The sequence below is a fragment of the Gouania willdenowi genome, chromosome 14 (assembly GCF_900634775.1).
Source record: "Gouania willdenowi chromosome 14, fGouWil2.1, whole genome shotgun sequence".
Lineage (NCBI taxonomy): Eukaryota > Metazoa > Chordata > Actinopteri > Blenniiformes > Gobiesocidae > Gouania > Gouania willdenowi.
This window is the reverse complement of record NC_041057.1, coordinates 36,367,072-36,385,165: the sequence shown is the minus strand read 5'-3', so window position 1 is coordinate 36,385,165 and position 18,094 is coordinate 36,367,072. Positions and strand designations below refer to the sequence as shown.

General features: G+C 42.1%; 1 protein-coding gene across 1 annotated transcript in view; it reads left to right on the top strand.

Moving 5' to 3' along the window:
* The window catches only part of LOC114475313 (protein turtle homolog B-like), a 92,288-nt gene that overhangs the window by 56,343 nt on the left and 17,851 nt on the right, over window positions 1-18,094 (top strand). Inside the window, exons 5-8 of the mRNA XM_028466002.1 lie at window positions 7,992-8,076; window positions 9,686-9,850; window positions 10,313-10,358; window positions 11,375-12,982. Of these exons, the coding sequence (XP_028321803.1) occupies window positions 7,992-8,076; window positions 9,686-9,850; window positions 10,313-10,358; window positions 11,375-12,982 (1,904 nt within the window). The remainder of the gene's footprint in view (window positions 1-7,991; window positions 8,077-9,685; window positions 9,851-10,312; window positions 10,359-11,374; window positions 12,983-18,094) is intronic.

The window sequence follows — 18,094 nt, the reverse complement described above, 5'->3', positions numbered from 1 at the left end:
CTATCTGACCTGTGTCCATAGATCTCAGAGACCTGCTGGGTTCATACCTGACTAACATCTCACTGATGTATTCTGGACCAAACCCATTCACACATTTATAACCAGCAGCAGAACTTTACAGTCTCCTCTGAGGCTGACTGGGAGCCAGTGTAATGTGTTTTGACCTCTTTGTTCTGGTTCAGACCTGAGCTGCAGCGTTCTGAACCAGCTGTAGATGTTTGATGAAGACCATTACAATAGTCCAGTCTGCTGGAGATAAAAGCATGGACCAGTTTCTCCTGATCTTTCTGAGTCATTAAACCTTTCACTCTGGAGATGTTCTTTAGGTGGTAGAAGATGTTTTTGTGATAGATTTGATCTGATGCTGAATGTCAGATCTGAGTCAATCAGAACACCAAGGTTTTTGACTTGGTCTTTATCTTCTAAAGATCCAGACTCAGATACTTGCTGACAGCAGTCCTCTTTTCATTGTTACCAAAGACAATCACCTCCATCTTGTCATGGTTTAGTTGAAGGAAGTTTTCACTCATCCATCAGTTTACTTTTTCTAAACAGTCACACAACACCTCAATGGGACCATAGTCATCTGGGTTCAGTGATAGATATAGTTGTGTGTCATCTGCGTAGCTCTGATAATCAACCTTACAGTTGTGTAAAATGTGTCCTAAAGGAAGCATATAAAGGCTAAACAGAAGAGGTCCAAGAACAGATCCCTGAGGAACCCCACAGGACATTGGTAATCTGTCAGATTCAAAGTTTACAATGTTTACAAAATAACTTTGATCCTCTAAGTAGAACTTAAACCATTACTTTAACATTTAGTCCAACCCATGTTTACAATCTGTGTAACAACATTGTATGATCTACAGTGTCAAATGTAGACTTAGATCCAATAGAATGAGAACAGATACTTTTCCTGAATCAGTGTTCAACCTTATGTCATTGATCACTTTGATCAGATCAGTTTCTGTGCTGTGATGAGAACCAAAACCTGACTGAAATTTATCAAATATTTTGTTGAATGTTAAGAATTGACTCAGTTGGTTGAAGACCACCTTCTCAATGATCTTGGCCATGAATGGAAGGTTCTGATTGGTCTATAGTTAGCCAGTATAGAGGCATCCAGTGTTCTCTTTGGTACGGTGCCTGATTGGAATGATCAGTTAATTATCTGACACTAATCAGTGATAAATGACTTTACAACAGTTTTAAAGAAGTTTGAAGGTTTTGTGTCAACGCAACACGTTGATGGATTCAGCTGCTGAACAGTTTCCTCTATTTGATGAATGATGGATGGATGGATGAATGATGGATGGTTGATGGATGGATGGAGGGAGTGACACTGCACACTTTCACTTTTCCATTGATCACCTCTGGTTTAGTTTTATTGATTGACCTTCACACAGTGTCTCTTTGTTTAGTTGTTATTGGTTAGACCAGGGTTTTCAATCTTTGAGTCAGGACCCCATTTGTGGCCGTGAGAAACTGGGAGGAGGTCACCAGATACCTTCATGAAACGAGAAATATGTTTTTCAGCCTTTTTTCCCTTATTTTTATCATTTTTCTACATCTCCACCAAACTCACCATATTTTAACATATTTCCATCACTTTTTCTTTCCATATTTTTGCTCCTTTTAATGTATTTTTGCTACATTTCTCCCATTTCTGACACTTCTACATCATATTTTAATGACTTTTCTGCACATTTTTTCCACTTTCCAAACATGTTCATCACTTATAAACCATTTCTACCATATCATCAAACTCAGATACTCAGAAAAAACCTTGATACTCGATACCAATTTTCAATACCACGGAGCAAAAAAAAGACACAAATTTAGAAACATAATTTCCTCTAATAAAGGTGAGAATACAAACTATGAACAGTATACAAAGTATTTTTAAATGAAGTGAAATGTTGTCCAACATTTAACGACACTTGTAAACAATAAAAACTATGACACTTTTTTTGAGAAAATATAACAAAATTTAGCAACACCTGTAAACAATTAAAAGTGAAATAAATGAAGAACAATGTGCCAAATTTAAAAACAACTGTTCTGGTCATAGTAAAAGTATTATAACAGGCTGAAGGATTCTGGCTACATATTGTCTTTGCTGGTGAAAAAGGGCTGGTAGGGAAGGCGGAGTCTCAGGTTGCCATGGTTTCTGTCTAGTAGCTGCTGGAGGACTTTTCTCAGCTTCATAATGGGACTAATGAGAAACATAACACTTTCAGACAAAAATAATGAATATTATAAATTATATTATTCTTTAATTAAACATAGTGTGTTTATGTTACAGACGTACAGTTAATGTTTGCTGCTAGCTCCCACATTAACGTTATTATTAGCCTTATTACGAAACGGCTCATTGTTAAACGTCTAACGTTAACGTGTGCCACCGGCTGGGTTAACGTTTATGATAACTGTATCATACTTTAATGTTGCTGAAACCTTTTTAAGTTCCTCATAGAGACCAAAGTGTTGGTCTTTCTCATGCTTTACCACTTCATGCTGCAGCCGTGATGACATCATCTAACTCACTTTTATGATGCAGGCTCCTATAAAATCAGTTTTTTTTTTTCCCAAATTACTTTTTATTTTTTCCAAGTTCCGTGTTTTCCACTTTAATTTTTTAAAATTCTGTTTTTAAAAAAAATATTAATCATATTTTTCAGAAAAAAATAGTTTTTAACTCCTGTGAGAAAACAAAATAAATACTAATAAAAAATGTATGTCAAAAATAATGTAAGATACAATTAAAAGTAGATATTAGTTATAGTGACATAGATTATTCTGACTGATCCTTTTTAATTATTTATGTCATAAAAATGTATGAGAGCAGCATTAATGTCACCATATTTCCTCTCAGGGATCAATGATTTACTGAATCTGATCAGGTTTATTGATTAAGTTTTAATCAACTTCATTTAAATTAACCTATTTTAATTGATCCTGATGACATCATTCCAGATGGTAATGATTACACAACAATAAATGGACACAAGGATACATCAGTTATTTCACCACTAGGGGGCAGAATATTGACAGTATCAGAAGTGATCAATAATCTATGATGGTATTGATGATCTCGTCCTCAACAACAGAACAACTTTATCCACAGATCATCTGTAGATCTGAGCAGGTGAAGATGATTAATGCTGAGTCATGGGTGGTGTGCACTTAATAAGCTCCTGGAACTTTTACTCATAAAAAACGATCTTTGTTTCACGGCGTTTCATGTTGATTCTGTTCATCATCGCGTTTTAACCGTTTTCATTGGTCGATTCCGTGATTCTGTCTGCGATTTCATTAACGCAGATTTTATAGGGTCCTAGCAGTGTGTAGATCATTGGTGTATAGAGTAGATCATTGGTGTGTAGAGTAGATCATTGGTGTGTAGAGTAGATCATTGGTGTGTAGAGTAGATCATTGGTGTGTAGAGTAGATCATTTGGTGTATAGAGTAGATCATTTGGTGTGTAGAGTAGATCATTGGTGTATAGAGTAGATCATTGGTGTATAGAGTAGATCATTGGTGTATAGAGTAGATCATTGGTGTATAGAGTAGATCATTGGTGTATAGAGTAGATCATTGGTGTGTAGAGTAGATCATTGGTGTATAGAGTAGATCATTGGTGTATAGAGTAGATCATTTGGTGTGTAGAGTAGATCATTGGTGTATAGAGTAGATCATTGGTGTATAGAGTAGATCATTGGTGTATAGAGTAGATCATTTGGTGTGTAGAGTAGATCATTTGGTGTGTAGAGTAGATCATTGGTGTATAGAGTAGATCATTGGTGTATAGAGTAGATCATTGGTGTATAGAGTAGATCATTGGTGTATAGAGTAGATCATTGGTGTGTAGAGTAGATCATTGGTGTATAGAGTAGATCATTGGTGTATAGAGTAGATCATTGGTGTGTAGAGTAGATCATTGGTGTGTAGAGTAGATCATTGGTGTATAGTGTAGATCATTGGTGTATAGAGTAGATCATTTGGTGTATAGAGTAGATCATTGGTGTATAGAGTAGATCATTGGTGTATAGAGTAGATCATTGGTGTGTAGAGTAGATCATTGGTGTGTAGAGTAGATCATTGGTGTATAGTGTAGATCATTGGTGTGTAGAGTAGATCATTGGTGTGTAGAGTAGATCATTGGTGTGTAGAGTAGATCATTGGTGTATAGAGTAGATCATTGGTGTATAGAGTAGATCATTGGTGTATAGAGTAGATCATTGGTGTGTAGAGTAGATCATTGGTGTATAGTGTAGATCATTGGTGTGTAGAGTAGATCATTGGTGTGTAGAGTAGATCATTGGTGTGTAGAGTAGATCATTGGTGTGTAGAGTAGATCATTGGTGTATAGAGTAGATCATTGGTGTATAGAGTAGATCATTGGTGTATAGAGTAGATCATTGGTGTATAGAGTAGATCATTGGTGTGTAGAGTAGATCATTGGTGTGTAGAGTAGATCATTGGTGTATAGTGTAGATCATTGGTGTATAGAGTAGATCATTTGGTGTATAGAGTAGATCATTTGGTGTGTAGAGTAGATCATTGGTGTATAGAGTAGATCATTGGTGTATAGAGTAGATCATTGGTGTATAGAGTAGATCATTGGTGTATAGAGTAGATCATTGGTGTATAGAGTAGATCATTGGTGTATAGAGTAGATCATTGGTGTATAGAGTAGATCATTGGTGTATAGAGTAGATCATTGGTGTGTAGAGTAGATCATTGGTGTGTAGAGTAGATCATTGGTGTATAGTGTAGATCATTGGTGTATAGAGTAGATCATTGGTGTGTAGAGTAGATCATTGGTGTGTAGAGTAGATCATTGGTGTATAGTGTAGATCATTGGTGTATAGAGTAGATCATTGGTGTATAGAGTAGATCATTGGTGTGTAGAGTAGATCATTGGTGTGTAGAGTAGATCATTGGTGTATAGTGTAGATCATTGGTGTATAGAGTAGATCATTGGTGTATAGAGTAGATCATTGGTGTATAGAGTAGATCATTGGTGTATAGAGTAGATCATTGGTGTATAGAGTAGATCATTGGTGTGTAGAGTAGATCATTGGTGTATAGAGTAGATCATTTGGTGTGTAGAGTAGATCATTGGTGTGTAGAGTAGATCATTGGTGTGTAGAGTAGATCATTGGTGTGTAGAGTAGATCATTGGTGTGTAGAGTAGATCGTTGGTGTGTAGAGTAGATCATTGGTGTGTAGAGTAGATCGTTGGTGTGTAGAGTAGATCATTGGTGTGTAGAGTAGATCATTGGTGTGTAGAGTAGATCATTGGTGTGTAGAGTAGATCATTGGTGTGTAGAGTAGATCGTTGGTGTGTAGAGTAGATCATTGGTGTATAGAGTAGATCATTGGTGTATAGAGTAGATCATTGGTGTATAGAGTAGATCATTTGGTGTGTAGAGTAGACCATTGGTGTATAGAGTAGATCATTGGTGTATAGAGTAGATCATTGGTGTATAGTGTAGATCATTGGTGTATAGAGTAGATCATTTGGTGTATAGAGTAGATCATTTGGTGTGTAGAGTAGATCATTGGTGTATAGAGTAGATCATTGGTGTATAGAGTAGATCATTGGTGTATAGAGTAGATCATTTGGTGTGTAGAGTAGATCATTGGTGTATAGAGTAGATCATTGGTGTATAGAGTAGATCATTTGGTGTATAGAGTAGATCATTGGTGTGTAGAGTAGATCATTGGTGTATAGAGTAGATCATTGGTGTATAGAGTAGATCATTGGTGTATAGAGTAGATCATTGGTGTATAGAGTAGATCATTGGTGTATAGAGTAGATCATTGGTGTATAGAGTAGATCATTGGTGTATAGAGTAGATTATTGGTGTATAGAGTAGATCATTGGTGTATAGAGTAGATCATTGGTGTATAGAGTAGATCATTGGTGTATAGAGTAGATCATTGGTGTGTAGAGTAGATCATTGGTGTATAGAGTAGATCATTGGTGTGTAGAGTAGATCATTGGTGTATAGAGTAGATCATTGGTGTGTAGAGTAGATCATTGGTGTATAGAGTAGATTATTGGTGTATAGAGTAGATTATTGGTGTATAGAGTAGATCATTGGTGTGTAGAGTAGATCATTGGTGTATAGAGTAGATCATCTTCTAGCTGCTACACTGCAGTGTTACCATCAGCTGTAATCTCTCTGAACTAGAGTCGTTCTCCTAAGAAAGGCTCACAGAAACCATCAGGAAGTCCTCTGAAATGGAAAGTAATGAGGCTTAAAAGTTCTATTTATATCCCACATCTTGAGAATCTCACTGTTCTCATCCCTGAACATCTGTGCATTTTAAAGCTCATATTTTCTGCTGCTGCTCTGAGGTGTCAACGTGTCAGAACCATGGAGAGCTCCTGTGATTGATGGAACACTGATGTTGATGTTCCAGCTCTGCTTAGGCCTGAAGGAACCCTTTCTTTAAGACTCCATGAACCCTCTATGTCTATGTTTAGAAATGTCCTCAATGGGACAGTTTAGCTGGAGGTCATGGTCTGTAGTGTGTACTACTGCTCTATGATGAAGATGATCATCAGCTGCAGCTTTCTGAAGAACAGGATTTGTTGGCAAATATGTTGAAATTGTGTGTTTGATCTGATCAAGTCTTTCTGTACGTTTTCAAACACAACCTAATGTGTCCATTCATCCGTTTTCTGACTGGGTTGTTCCTTTCTTTTCAGGGGCGGGGGTGATTCTGCCCTTCCCTAAACCATTCAGTCAAACCATTTTTAAACATCCAACATTATTCATCCTTGTTTTAAACATCTTCATCACATCTTCTCCCTTTGCATTTGTTTCTGTTCAAAAACATGTTTTTAATGTGTTTTTCCCTCCATTCATTTGATCCTCTACATCAGGTCAGGGACCAAATACGGTCCAGTTTTGATCTCAAATAGGCCACAGATCATAGTTTGATCATTTCAAAATGAATGTGCCCTAGTTTGTACTTCCACCTATAAATAATACGTAAAGAATGTAATCAGAGGTGTAAAAAGTACTGATATATCTACTCAAGTACCAGTGCAAGTGTCATACATAAAATACTCAAGTACAAGTAAAAAGTAGCTCAAATAAATAGTACTCCAAGTAAAAGTTACTAGAAATAAATAAAACACACCAATGTATTCAATTCATAATCTAAATAACTTCTCAGTCTTTAAGTATAGATACATTTATAAACTTTAAAACTGTTCCATGTGTTTAACAATATATGATATAATGTAATACAATGGTATATAATGTAATGTAATGTAATGCAATGTGATATAATATAATAGGTAGAATCCACAACCTGAACCATAGAACGTGGCTTTGATCAGAAATGACTGACTAACAACATATGGATTATGTTTAATGTTCTTCATAAACTTCATAAACCTGAGATCAGTTCAATACTGTAGTTTAAGGTCCCAGTGTTTTTATAATTTACTTAGTAATGATTGGGTGTAGAAATGTAATCAATTCATTTACTTCTTTTTAAAACATACTTAAGTACATGTAAAATTACTGATTTAAAAAGTACAAGTACCCATAAAAGCAACTTTCACCTCTGCTAATAATTATGGACCAGTTTGATCTCAAATGGACCACAGTTTGGAAATTAATTAGCCTTCATTTTCACTTCCACCTATAAATAATAAGAGAATAATAATAAAGAATAAAGCAGTTACAAATATCCAACTTTTGTTTCACTAGGTGAAATTTTGTGGAAAAACTTTGAGGAAAATTCCAGGATTTTCAAAAAAATTTTATTAAAAAATGAGTTTTTGAATTTGTGTATTAGGAGAGGCAGAATTATGAGGTAATTTACACAATAACTCATATTTTCTTTTGCGTTCCCCTGTGGGCCTTGTTAAATGCTCTGAAGGGCCAAATTTGGCCCCTGGCCTTTAGGTTTGACACATGTGCTTTACGTACTAAAAACACTCCTGTTCTCATGTTTTGCAGGAAGTTTGGTACGAGTTCCGTGTCACGGCCGTCATGGACGACGTGGTCAGTGAGCCCAGTAATGTAGTGGGCGTGTCCAGCACAGGTACGCCTCCACACAGCTCTGACCAATCACAGAGAGGGAACGAGTGTATGACGTCATCATCCTGCTTTATACAAAAAGGGAATCTATCCAACAACCTCTGTGTGCTCTGCCTTTAAACCGCAAGACCATGGACCACGTATTACACACACACACACACACACACACACACACACAGTATGACATCATCACTGTAGTCACTGTAGAGGTCACTGTAGAGGTCACTGTAGAGGTCACTGTAGAGGTCACTACAGGGTCACTACAGAGGTCACTACAGAGGTCACTGTAGAGGTCACTATAGAGGTCACTGTAGAGGTCACTACAGAGGTCACTGTAGAGGTCACTGTAGAGGTCACTGTAGAGGTCACTATAGAGGTCACTGTAGAGGTCACTGTAGAGGTCACTACAGAGGTCACTACAGAGGTCACTGTAGAGGTCACTGTAGAGGTCACTACAGAGGTCACTGTAGAGGTCACTGTAGAGGTCACTACAGAGGTCACTGTAGAGGTCACTGTAGAGGTCACTATAGAGGTCACTACATAGGTCACTGTAGAGGTCACTGTAGAGGTCACTACAGAGGTCACTGTAGAGGTCACTATAGAGGTCACTGCAGAGGTCACTGTAGAGGTCACTGTAGAGGTCACTGCAGAGGGTCACTATATAGGTTATTGAATAGGTCACTGTTGAAGTTACTGTATAGGTCACTCTAGAGGTGGGACATGTAAAACATCAGTGTGGTTCCACTGGTTTAATGAATCATGTTATTGATCCCTTAGAGACTTCTGTTATTCATTTAAGGCTTTATTCTCCCGCGCTTCTTTTCTACGTGTATTCTCCGGTCTAGGTTCCTGACACACCCACTGTGAATGAAGTCGGGCTGAAGGAAAGGAGGCGGGGCAATGATGTCATTATTTTGGGTTGTCTAGAAATCATGGAACATAGAGTTTTTCCAAATGCTTGTAAATGTCATTGATATCCATGAAAATGATAAATGATAAATAACACTTTTGTTGATAAACAATGTAACAGGCTGATTTGATCAGATTATTGATCAGATTATTGCTCTGAGGATCGGCCGCATTCTGTCAGTCACAGTTAAAATTTCTCCTTGATCAGCACTTCATCATCATCATCATTATCCGTGCACATTACATCACATTGTCATCATCACCATCTGTCATTAATGTTTCACTTATTATTTACTCTGTAGTGTAAGCAAACTGCGACTTTACGTTGTACACAGTGTTAAAATAGTTTAATCAGTCTGACATCTGTCAGACTTTGTAATGAGCTGCAGCAACAACACACACACACACACACACAATAAGCTCTGTGACGCATGGATAAAATTTTCTAAAATTTCTTTCTAAAATAATATTTAATACCAATTTGTGTAACCACAATAATCATATTAATTTCTTTAAATTCAAATAAAAATGCATAGAATGATGTAGATCTGAGGTGTGCTCATCATGATGGAACAGCTTATCAGCTGTCATATGAAGTCAGAGTGGTAGTACGGAATTATTTTATATGTAACAGTCAGTACTGTCTACATTAATCATTTATAAATGTATATACAGTAGTTTATTCACTTCTTATTTGTCCTCAGACTTCTTCCCCCCCCCTGAGTTGGTTGAGGAGCGGGGCCTGGCTCGTCCAGTAGTGGCTGGTATCGTGGCCACCATCTGTTTTTTAGCGGCCGCTGTCCTGTTCAGCACCATGGCCGCCTGCTTCGTCAACAAGCAACGCAGACGGAAACTCAAAAGAAAAAGAGGTAATAAAATCTCTTGGATAAGTGTTAGAATGTAAAACTATTAACTACTAACTATTGACCTCGTGACTGATTAATACAAACCTCATCTTCGACCTCATTTTTTAGTTATTAAGGAGTCAAGCCACGCATACGCGGTTCCCAGTGCAACGTGCTGTGGAACCCAATTGCAATCGTTCTGATTATTAAAATTATTATTCCGTTGGTAAAGGTAGTGCTGCAGGCTAACCCGTGCGTGGGAGGGTTATGCAATTTGGAATGTTGGTCCAGACCTCTCCATCTACCTCTGGGGTCACGTTTATATGGGGTCACGTTCATTGGGGGGTCCATGGGCTCTGCAAAACCTGGGGGACGAGTCACGCGGGAAGGCTTGGCCCCCTTTCATGACTGCTTGCAGTTGTAGTTATTCTTTTTTTTTTTTGAAAAACTCTTTTAGTCTGTGTTTTCTCTCTGTTTCTTTCCCAGATCCTCCTTTGTCTATAACCCACTGCAGAAAAAGTGTGGAGACTCCGTAAGTAACTCTTCTATTATAAATAACTAATAACTAATCTATAAAGGACTGAACAGAAGAGTTTGAACCAAGAATACATAGCTGACCATTTTTTGACTGTTGCATTTCTTTCATTAAACTATTTTTTGTGTTTGTGGGATTTTATTTAAACGTTCTACTAAAATCACTAGACGATGCGTCGATCTAATAGCTTTGCCACACATGGAAGCGCACATCTACTCCCTCTGTTCACTCTCATGTTTATAGTATTTGAGCATTGAGATGTTTCCCCTAATTATTAAGTTAATCATTCCTTTTCTTATAGGTAAAGATGATAATGGTCACAGTTTTGTATGTATATAATTATTTCAGCAATTTATTTAGCAAATGAAAATAAAAAATGCGAGCATAATTGTTGCAAAAAGTTTGCAGTGCATCGAGTGAAAAACTAAGACGACAAACACAGACACAATACAGTTGTCAATCATGTCCAACTAGCAGTGAAAAAGTATCACAATGCAACTCATCATTTGAATAAAGTTTAATCACCAAAGAATCTACAGGATTTGTTCAGATTCAGTTCCACACTGATCATTAAGAATATCTTTCAGTCAGGTTGGGGTCAATTACGTTTTTCAGTTACAATTGTCCATGTTCAATTACAATTCAATTACAATTACAGTGACCAGCATTTTTTTCCAATTACAATTAAAATACAATATTTTTTTATCCTCAGAAAGTCAATTACAATTGGGTTCTCGATTTCTAAAGTTCAATTGCAATCAATCACAATTACTTAGTGTGAAATGAATAACCTAATTAACCTTCTTCTTGTTAGCATCTCTAATGATAACGTCCCCTATTAGTTGTTACTGATTAAATACTCTAAAAACACATATCTATCTTTTTAATTTAATTTAATTATCTGAACTCAATCACAATTTAGTTACGATTATAATTGTAATTAATTGTAAATTACGCAATTACAATTCTAATTGACTCCAACGCTGCTTTCAGTTACTATTTCTTTTCAACAGGTCATCATCTGTGAAAGCCAGCCCAGAGAGCATTCGTTCTAAAACGACTCCATCAGAAACATCTGAAGATAGTCACGACCAGCGTGGAAAGAAAGTGTCCCCCAGTCCAGGGAGGAAGGAGGAGCTATCTTTATACAAGAAGACCAAAAGAGCAATAAGCAAGAAGTACACGATCTCCAAACATGAAAGTGAAGCAACGACTCCGATAGAACTCATCAGCCGTGGACCAGACGGACGATTTGTTATTGATCCCAATGACACAGAGATGTCCGTTAAACTCCGGAGGATCGAAGGTTTTCCCTTTGTAGAAGAATCCAACCTCTATCCTGAATTCCGTCAGTCTGACGAAGAGAACGATGACCCCAGACCTCTGCCGCCCATTATGCCCCCACTTCGAACTCACCAGATTTCTCCCATCTCCAGTCAGGAATCTTATCTCCAACCTCCGGCGTACAGCCCTCGCTTCCACCGGCCATTTGAAGGTATGACCATCATGGAGAGTAGTCGGCTGCAGGCCGCGGGGCAGATCAGAGGCTCCCTCCATCACAGGGCCTTCTATGGTTACCTAGGTCACCCTGGAGATCATGAGCCTCCCCCTCCTTTCTACCTGCCTGATACCAGCCCACTGAGCTCTGTCATGTCCTCCCCTCCTTACCTGGCTGAAGGTCCTTTTGGTCACCCCATGATTCCTGAAGAAATGGCCAGTGGTGACTTTCCTCAGTATGTTTCTGGTTTCCCTCTTCCTCTGACCCTCGCCTCTTCCTCTCGTTCTCCAGAGATCTGGCAGGGCCTGGATTTTACCTTTGCAAGTCTGGAGGGGCCCCAGTTGATTTTCCCACCGCATCATCTCCGTCACGACTCCCCCTATCCCCCACCGCCTCACGTTCTTCCCCTTGGTGCTTTTCAACCATCTCCCCTTCCAATGCCCACCTACCCCACTGTCCTGCCACTGGGCCCCCAAAAAATCCACTCAAGCAAGTTCCCCATCAAGTCCAGGCCTCATGGTTCCCCAGCCAGGCATTTAGCTATGCAAGAGGCACATTTAGGGCAGCTAAGACACACGAGCCACGGTATGGGTGTACCAGTGTTGCCTTACACCGATACCATGACCCACTATGTTCCCAGCACCTTTAGTAGCTTAGAAACACGATGGTATGAAACAAGCCCTCGCTTTAGTCCCAGGCAGGCCCGGAGGATGGACTCAGGCTTGCATCAGGTGGTTCTCCATCCATCTCGGCTGTCGCCCCTCACACAAAGCCCCCTTAGTTCCCATGAGGGCTCCCCAGAGATTTTAGTGCGACCCAGGCCACGCCCCAGCCTTGCCCAACCCTCCATACCTGCAGAGATGACTGAGATTACCCTCCTCCCTCCTTCCACAGCCAGCTTTTCGAGGAGATCGTCCTTCTCCTCCTCGCCGGCCCATGGTCACGGTAGCAGGAGGGCGAGCCCCAGTTACCGCTCCCACATGGCCTTTGCCTCCTCCGCAGCCAGCTATCCCATCTCTCAGTCTCCGTCACCCACCATGGAAGGCAGCAACTTGTTTGGGCAGATTCCGTCTCAGAGGAGGAGTGAAGAGGGAATCCTTCCATCCCAGTTGTCAGCTTCAGGGTAGGTTCCTCAGGGCTTCAGACAGGGTTCCGTCATCTGCCCCAATCCATAATGCTTTGATGTGTGATGTTGAGTGTCCTTCCTATTTCAGAGTGCTTAGTCATTCAATCAGGACATTCTTAGAACACATCACCCCTTAAATCTGTGAACTATCGTTCCGAAACATCTGTAAAACAAGGCATTAATTTGATGAAAAATTACCTTTGCTTCACAGATTTTATTTCAAACCTGTGAGCCTCCAGACCATTGACATAAATTATGAAAAGTTATTGGCTGAAGTCCCTAAAAGCCCAACTATTTTATGACAACATCATATATTTATCATGTCTTACTCTTATTAAAAAACCAGGAGAAATCCCATCATATCTTCAGTCATTGCTTTGTCCAACTAAACTTGAAGTTTTTGACGAGCTTCCATCATGCACAGGGAGTGTTTTAGGAGCCCATCCTGGCAGGCCCTGCGTCCCATCCTCAGCCTCAGTAACCTGATAGCGTAATGTCTCACTAAGAACCCACCCACCCATCCCTTTTCCCTTCCTGTAACCCTTGCCGAAACCGTTTGAATCCCACCAGGTCCTTTACCAGGTCTGACCAAGGACAGGTTGTGTCCCAGGGCCTGTCCGCTTCTCATCTACTGCAATGTCTCCATCATATTGACGTAGGGGCAGTGTGGTGCTGTATGATGGCTCCTGGAGTCTTACCTGCTTTGTTTTTGATTGATCTCAGCTATCTGGGCAGCGTTGTTGTGACCAGGTCCTCTACACCGCAATAGGTAAGGGTTGGATCCATGTCTGAAAGGGGGGGGGTAAGCAGGTGGGAACCTTTTAATCACCTCGTCCTTTAAAGGGGAATACAAGACATCAAGTCTTTGTCCGATTCGTCCCTATATTCAGTCAACACATGGTCAAGTTCTTTTCAGTTTTTATAGTTTCTCTTTTTTTACCCAAAGTGGCGACGCCTTTTATGTTCTGCAGTCTTCAATACATTATGCATTCAGACTGATATGCATATGCCATGTGTTAACCAGTGGATTATATATAGATCAGATATCTATCACCAACACAGATTTCAGTTCTCTGAGAATTGACTGAAAATATTTAACAATAAGGGAATTTTATATTACAAGTAGAAAGTAGTGTTATACTTAATTTTGTCCCACTTGGTATGTCTTGGTTGACAATAGATGTTAATACATCTGATATTTGTTATACTTAGTTAACTAGCTTCTATAAACTCATGATTAGCTAAAAAGACGATGTGCCCTAAAACAGCTAACACTGTTAGCATGATGTTTTTAACGTAAAGATCAGTTCCTTTTCTTTGTAGGTTTGATTTTATTTATTTATTTATTTATTATTAAACTAAAGAAAACGTGTAGAACTTTGCACTGGATAGCTACGTATCACGTATGCACTGGTCGAGCACCTATACCAACAAAGTCACCTGTGACCCCTGAGTGACCCCCTGGAGTCTATAAGTTCCAATGTCACCAGTAGATTTTTTCCTCAGTAATCTTCTCGTGAAACCTCAGCAATTCCAAGTGACTGAATGCTCTGGCGGTCATCTGGGATTCATAGAACCGTAGTTACATATGTAACTTTTGTTCTATTTCATCTCTACTGACCGCGTGAGGCAGTGCTTTAGCACTGGATGAGCAATGTTAACAGTGTCATGAGGAACCCATACACCCACCTCACACACTGGTTGCTGAGGGATTGATGGCCAAGACAGCTCCCAGAGGAGGAGGCAAAGCCACGTTTACTCTGTAGAATCTGGTAAAGGTGCTAGGTGAGGTCCACGAGGCTGCAGCACAAACCGTTTCAATAAGTACTCCCTTCAAAGAAACCCATGAGGTAGATACACTCTTCGTTGAGTGACATCTCAACCCGGATGGTGAAGGGAGAGCACTGGTCATGTGAGCATGCATAATGGTGTCCACCACCCAGTGGGATATCTTCTGTTTTGAGAGGGCCCTGCCCTTCCTAGGGCCGCTGTAGCAGACAAACAGCTGCTTGCATCGAAATATGCTCGATGTAGCGGTAATGTAGGACTTCAGGTCCCGAACTAGGCACAGCAGTTCTGACACCCCTTCTGACAATGGTACCAAGCGTGCCAACCGGATTGGCTGGTTAACGTACAAGGGTGACACCTTTGGGAGAAAGGCCACGTTCGGCCACAACATGACCTCGTCCCCCTCAGGGTGCCATCTCAAACTTGTCCTCCACTGAAAGGGCATGTAGTTCACCAACTCGCTTAGCAGAGACAATGGCTAAGAGAAACAATGTTTTGACAGACAATCACTTGAGTTCCACTTGTGTCAAGAGTTCGAAGGGATGTCGACCCAGCGCCTCAAGTACTAGGGGCAGTACTAGTGGGAGCCCACTGTGGCTGTGTCCAACAGGGCATGCCAGCTGTAAATCATGGCAACAAAGACGTTCAGCCTGGACTGAGTGGCCACTATCCAGGAGGGACTGGAGAAAATCCAGAAAAGCAGTCACTGGGCAGTGGACTCGGTCCAGCTTCCTGTCTGCACACCAGTCAGAGAACCTCTTGAACTTGTTCTCATGTTGCGTTCAGGTGGATGGTGCCAACGTGTTCAGGATGGGGGCTTTTACAGGATCATTACAGGCATTCGGCAGTGGGTCAGCCCCTGCAATGGCCAGGTCCCCAGTTGGAGACGCCCCGGGTCGGGGTACCAGATCTGACCCCCCAAGCTGCTAGAGGAGATCTCTCCTGTTGGGGAGGTTCTAAACTAGGTTCTCCCCAGCCACGAGTAGACACCAGCAGCAGGCTGTGGCCCTGCTCGGAGACCCTGTGTAGTGTTGGCAGGATCAAGGGCACAGGGGGGAAAGCATAAAGCAACCCTTGTGGCCAGCCGTGTGCGAGAGCATCTTGCCCGAGGGGCTGGAGGTTTTCTGTCCGAGAAAACCAGAAGGGGCAGTGGGTTGACTCCTTTAAGGCGAAGAGGTCTAACTCTGCCTCCCTGAAAAGTTCCCAGAGGGTTTCCACTACCTCTGGGGTCCCCTTTGAGAGAGGAAATCCGCCACTTGGATCTGTTCCCCCTGGACATGCATTGCTCTCAAGCTGGCCAACCGGGGAACTGCCCAGCCTAGGAGACACCAGGTCACTTGCAGTAACTGCAGTGACCTGGTGCCACCTTGTTGGTTTATTTGTGCCACTACCGACATGTTGTCTGACCGGACAGGGACGCACCTTCCCTTCATGAAGGGCATAAGTGTTCCAGGTGACCCATCTGCAGCTTCAGCACATTTATGTGCCTGATGCTGTCCCGGGCCGATCACAGGGCTCACACAGTCCTCTTCTGCCTGATGACGCCCCATCGTGTCGGGCGAGCAACCAGGGCCACCCCCTTTGCCAGAAACGACCTCTCTCCCCATTGGCTTAGAGATTGGGTGCACCACCAGGTAACCTCGACCACCCGATGTCTGTGTAACCTGGCATCCAGGTAGAGGCTGTTAATCCCTATCTGAAAAAGCCAAGCAACCAACAGGCTCAGGGGGATGACCGGTGATGCCGCTGCAAGTTTGCCTGCTAGGAGCAGGAACTGAACGTAAGGCCTGAAATGAGACAGAGAGGAGAGGATGTCATCCACTTGTCCGGCTGCCAAGCTTGCCGTCATGGTGATAGCTTTCAGGTTGATACCCCGATATGTAACCCTCTGGGAGGGATCTAGACAGCTCTTCTTTATGTTCACTCTTAGCCCCAGGCGGGCCACATGGGCCAAAAGCCGGGCTGTACCCTTGGCTGCCTGAGCATGAGAGGGCACACTGACAAGCCAATTGTCAGGGTAAGGTAAAACCTTCAGCCCGTCTGCTTGCAGAGGAGCAAGGGCAGCAGCCACATACCGAATGAACACCTGAGGAGAGGGGGACAGTCTGAAGGGCAGTACCCTGAACTGATAGTGGCGCCCCAAGTAGGCGAATTGCAGAAACTGCCTGTGGTGTGGTGAAATAGACACATGAAAATGTGCATCCTTGAAGTCCAACAGCGTGATCCACTCCCTTTGATGATTGCACGCAGGACCTCTCCTGCAGTGAGCATGTGAAATGGCAGGACTTTTAGAAACCTGTTGAGTCAACTCAGGTCCAATACTGGTCAAAGGCTGCCGTCCTTCTTTTGAACCAGAAAATAATTTGAGTAGAACCCCCTGGTTGCAGCAGGGGTTCTACGGGCTTGATGGCACCCTTGGCCCGGAGTGTGGACAACACCTGGCTCAGAGCCAGGGCTTTCGCCGGGTGGAGGATGATGGTCATCCTGTCCCAGCTGGTAAGTGAGGGCCGGCATCAAAACTGCAAGGTGTAGCCCTGGGTGAGAGTAGACAGGAGACAGCATCCAAGCATCCGGCATGCATGCAGTCCAGTAGCTGAGCTACCGCTGGGAAAAACTGCTGATGACGACCTTGTGTAGTCAGCGCTTGCGGCCCCTGTCCTATGGGGCCCCGGGGGTGGAAGCATCTCTGAAATTTATCACAGATGCATCCACCAATGCTTGCAAAAGAGAAGCAGAGAGGGCCAGCATAAGGTGGGAGAGGGAGTTACCGACTCGCCCCATGCGGGCTGCTGCATTGTACGCCTTCAACAGCAAGTCATTGGTTATCCTGCACTGGGGTCGAAGACACCTAGCGCTGGCCGACTCATCTGGAGACACTATCAGATATGCGATAGTCTGCTCTATAGCTGGTATTTGGCCCAACCCATACTTGGTGGCATCCTGCATAGCCGCTAGGGCCCTGATGTTCAAGTTGGAGTGGGAGAACACCTTGGAGTCTCCCCAGCATGCTTGAAGCTCACTGACATAGTCCTTCAACGGAGGGACTGAAAAGACACTCGTTGCCTGTTGTCGCCTGAAGAAAGCTCTAACGGGAGCAGGGTTTTCCTGTGGGACATCAAATTGAAGTCTAGCTAAGGCCCCACGGTTCCTAGATCTCATAGGGGTGTCCTCAGCCCCCCGCAACCTCTGTACTGAGGAACGGGAGAGCAACTCAGAGGCATGCGACTGGGAGTCCACCCCAAGATCTGCGAACTGCATCGCTAATGCAGCGATAGACACGGCGTCTTCATCGGCCAAGTTCCTCATTGTGGAGGTGCCGAT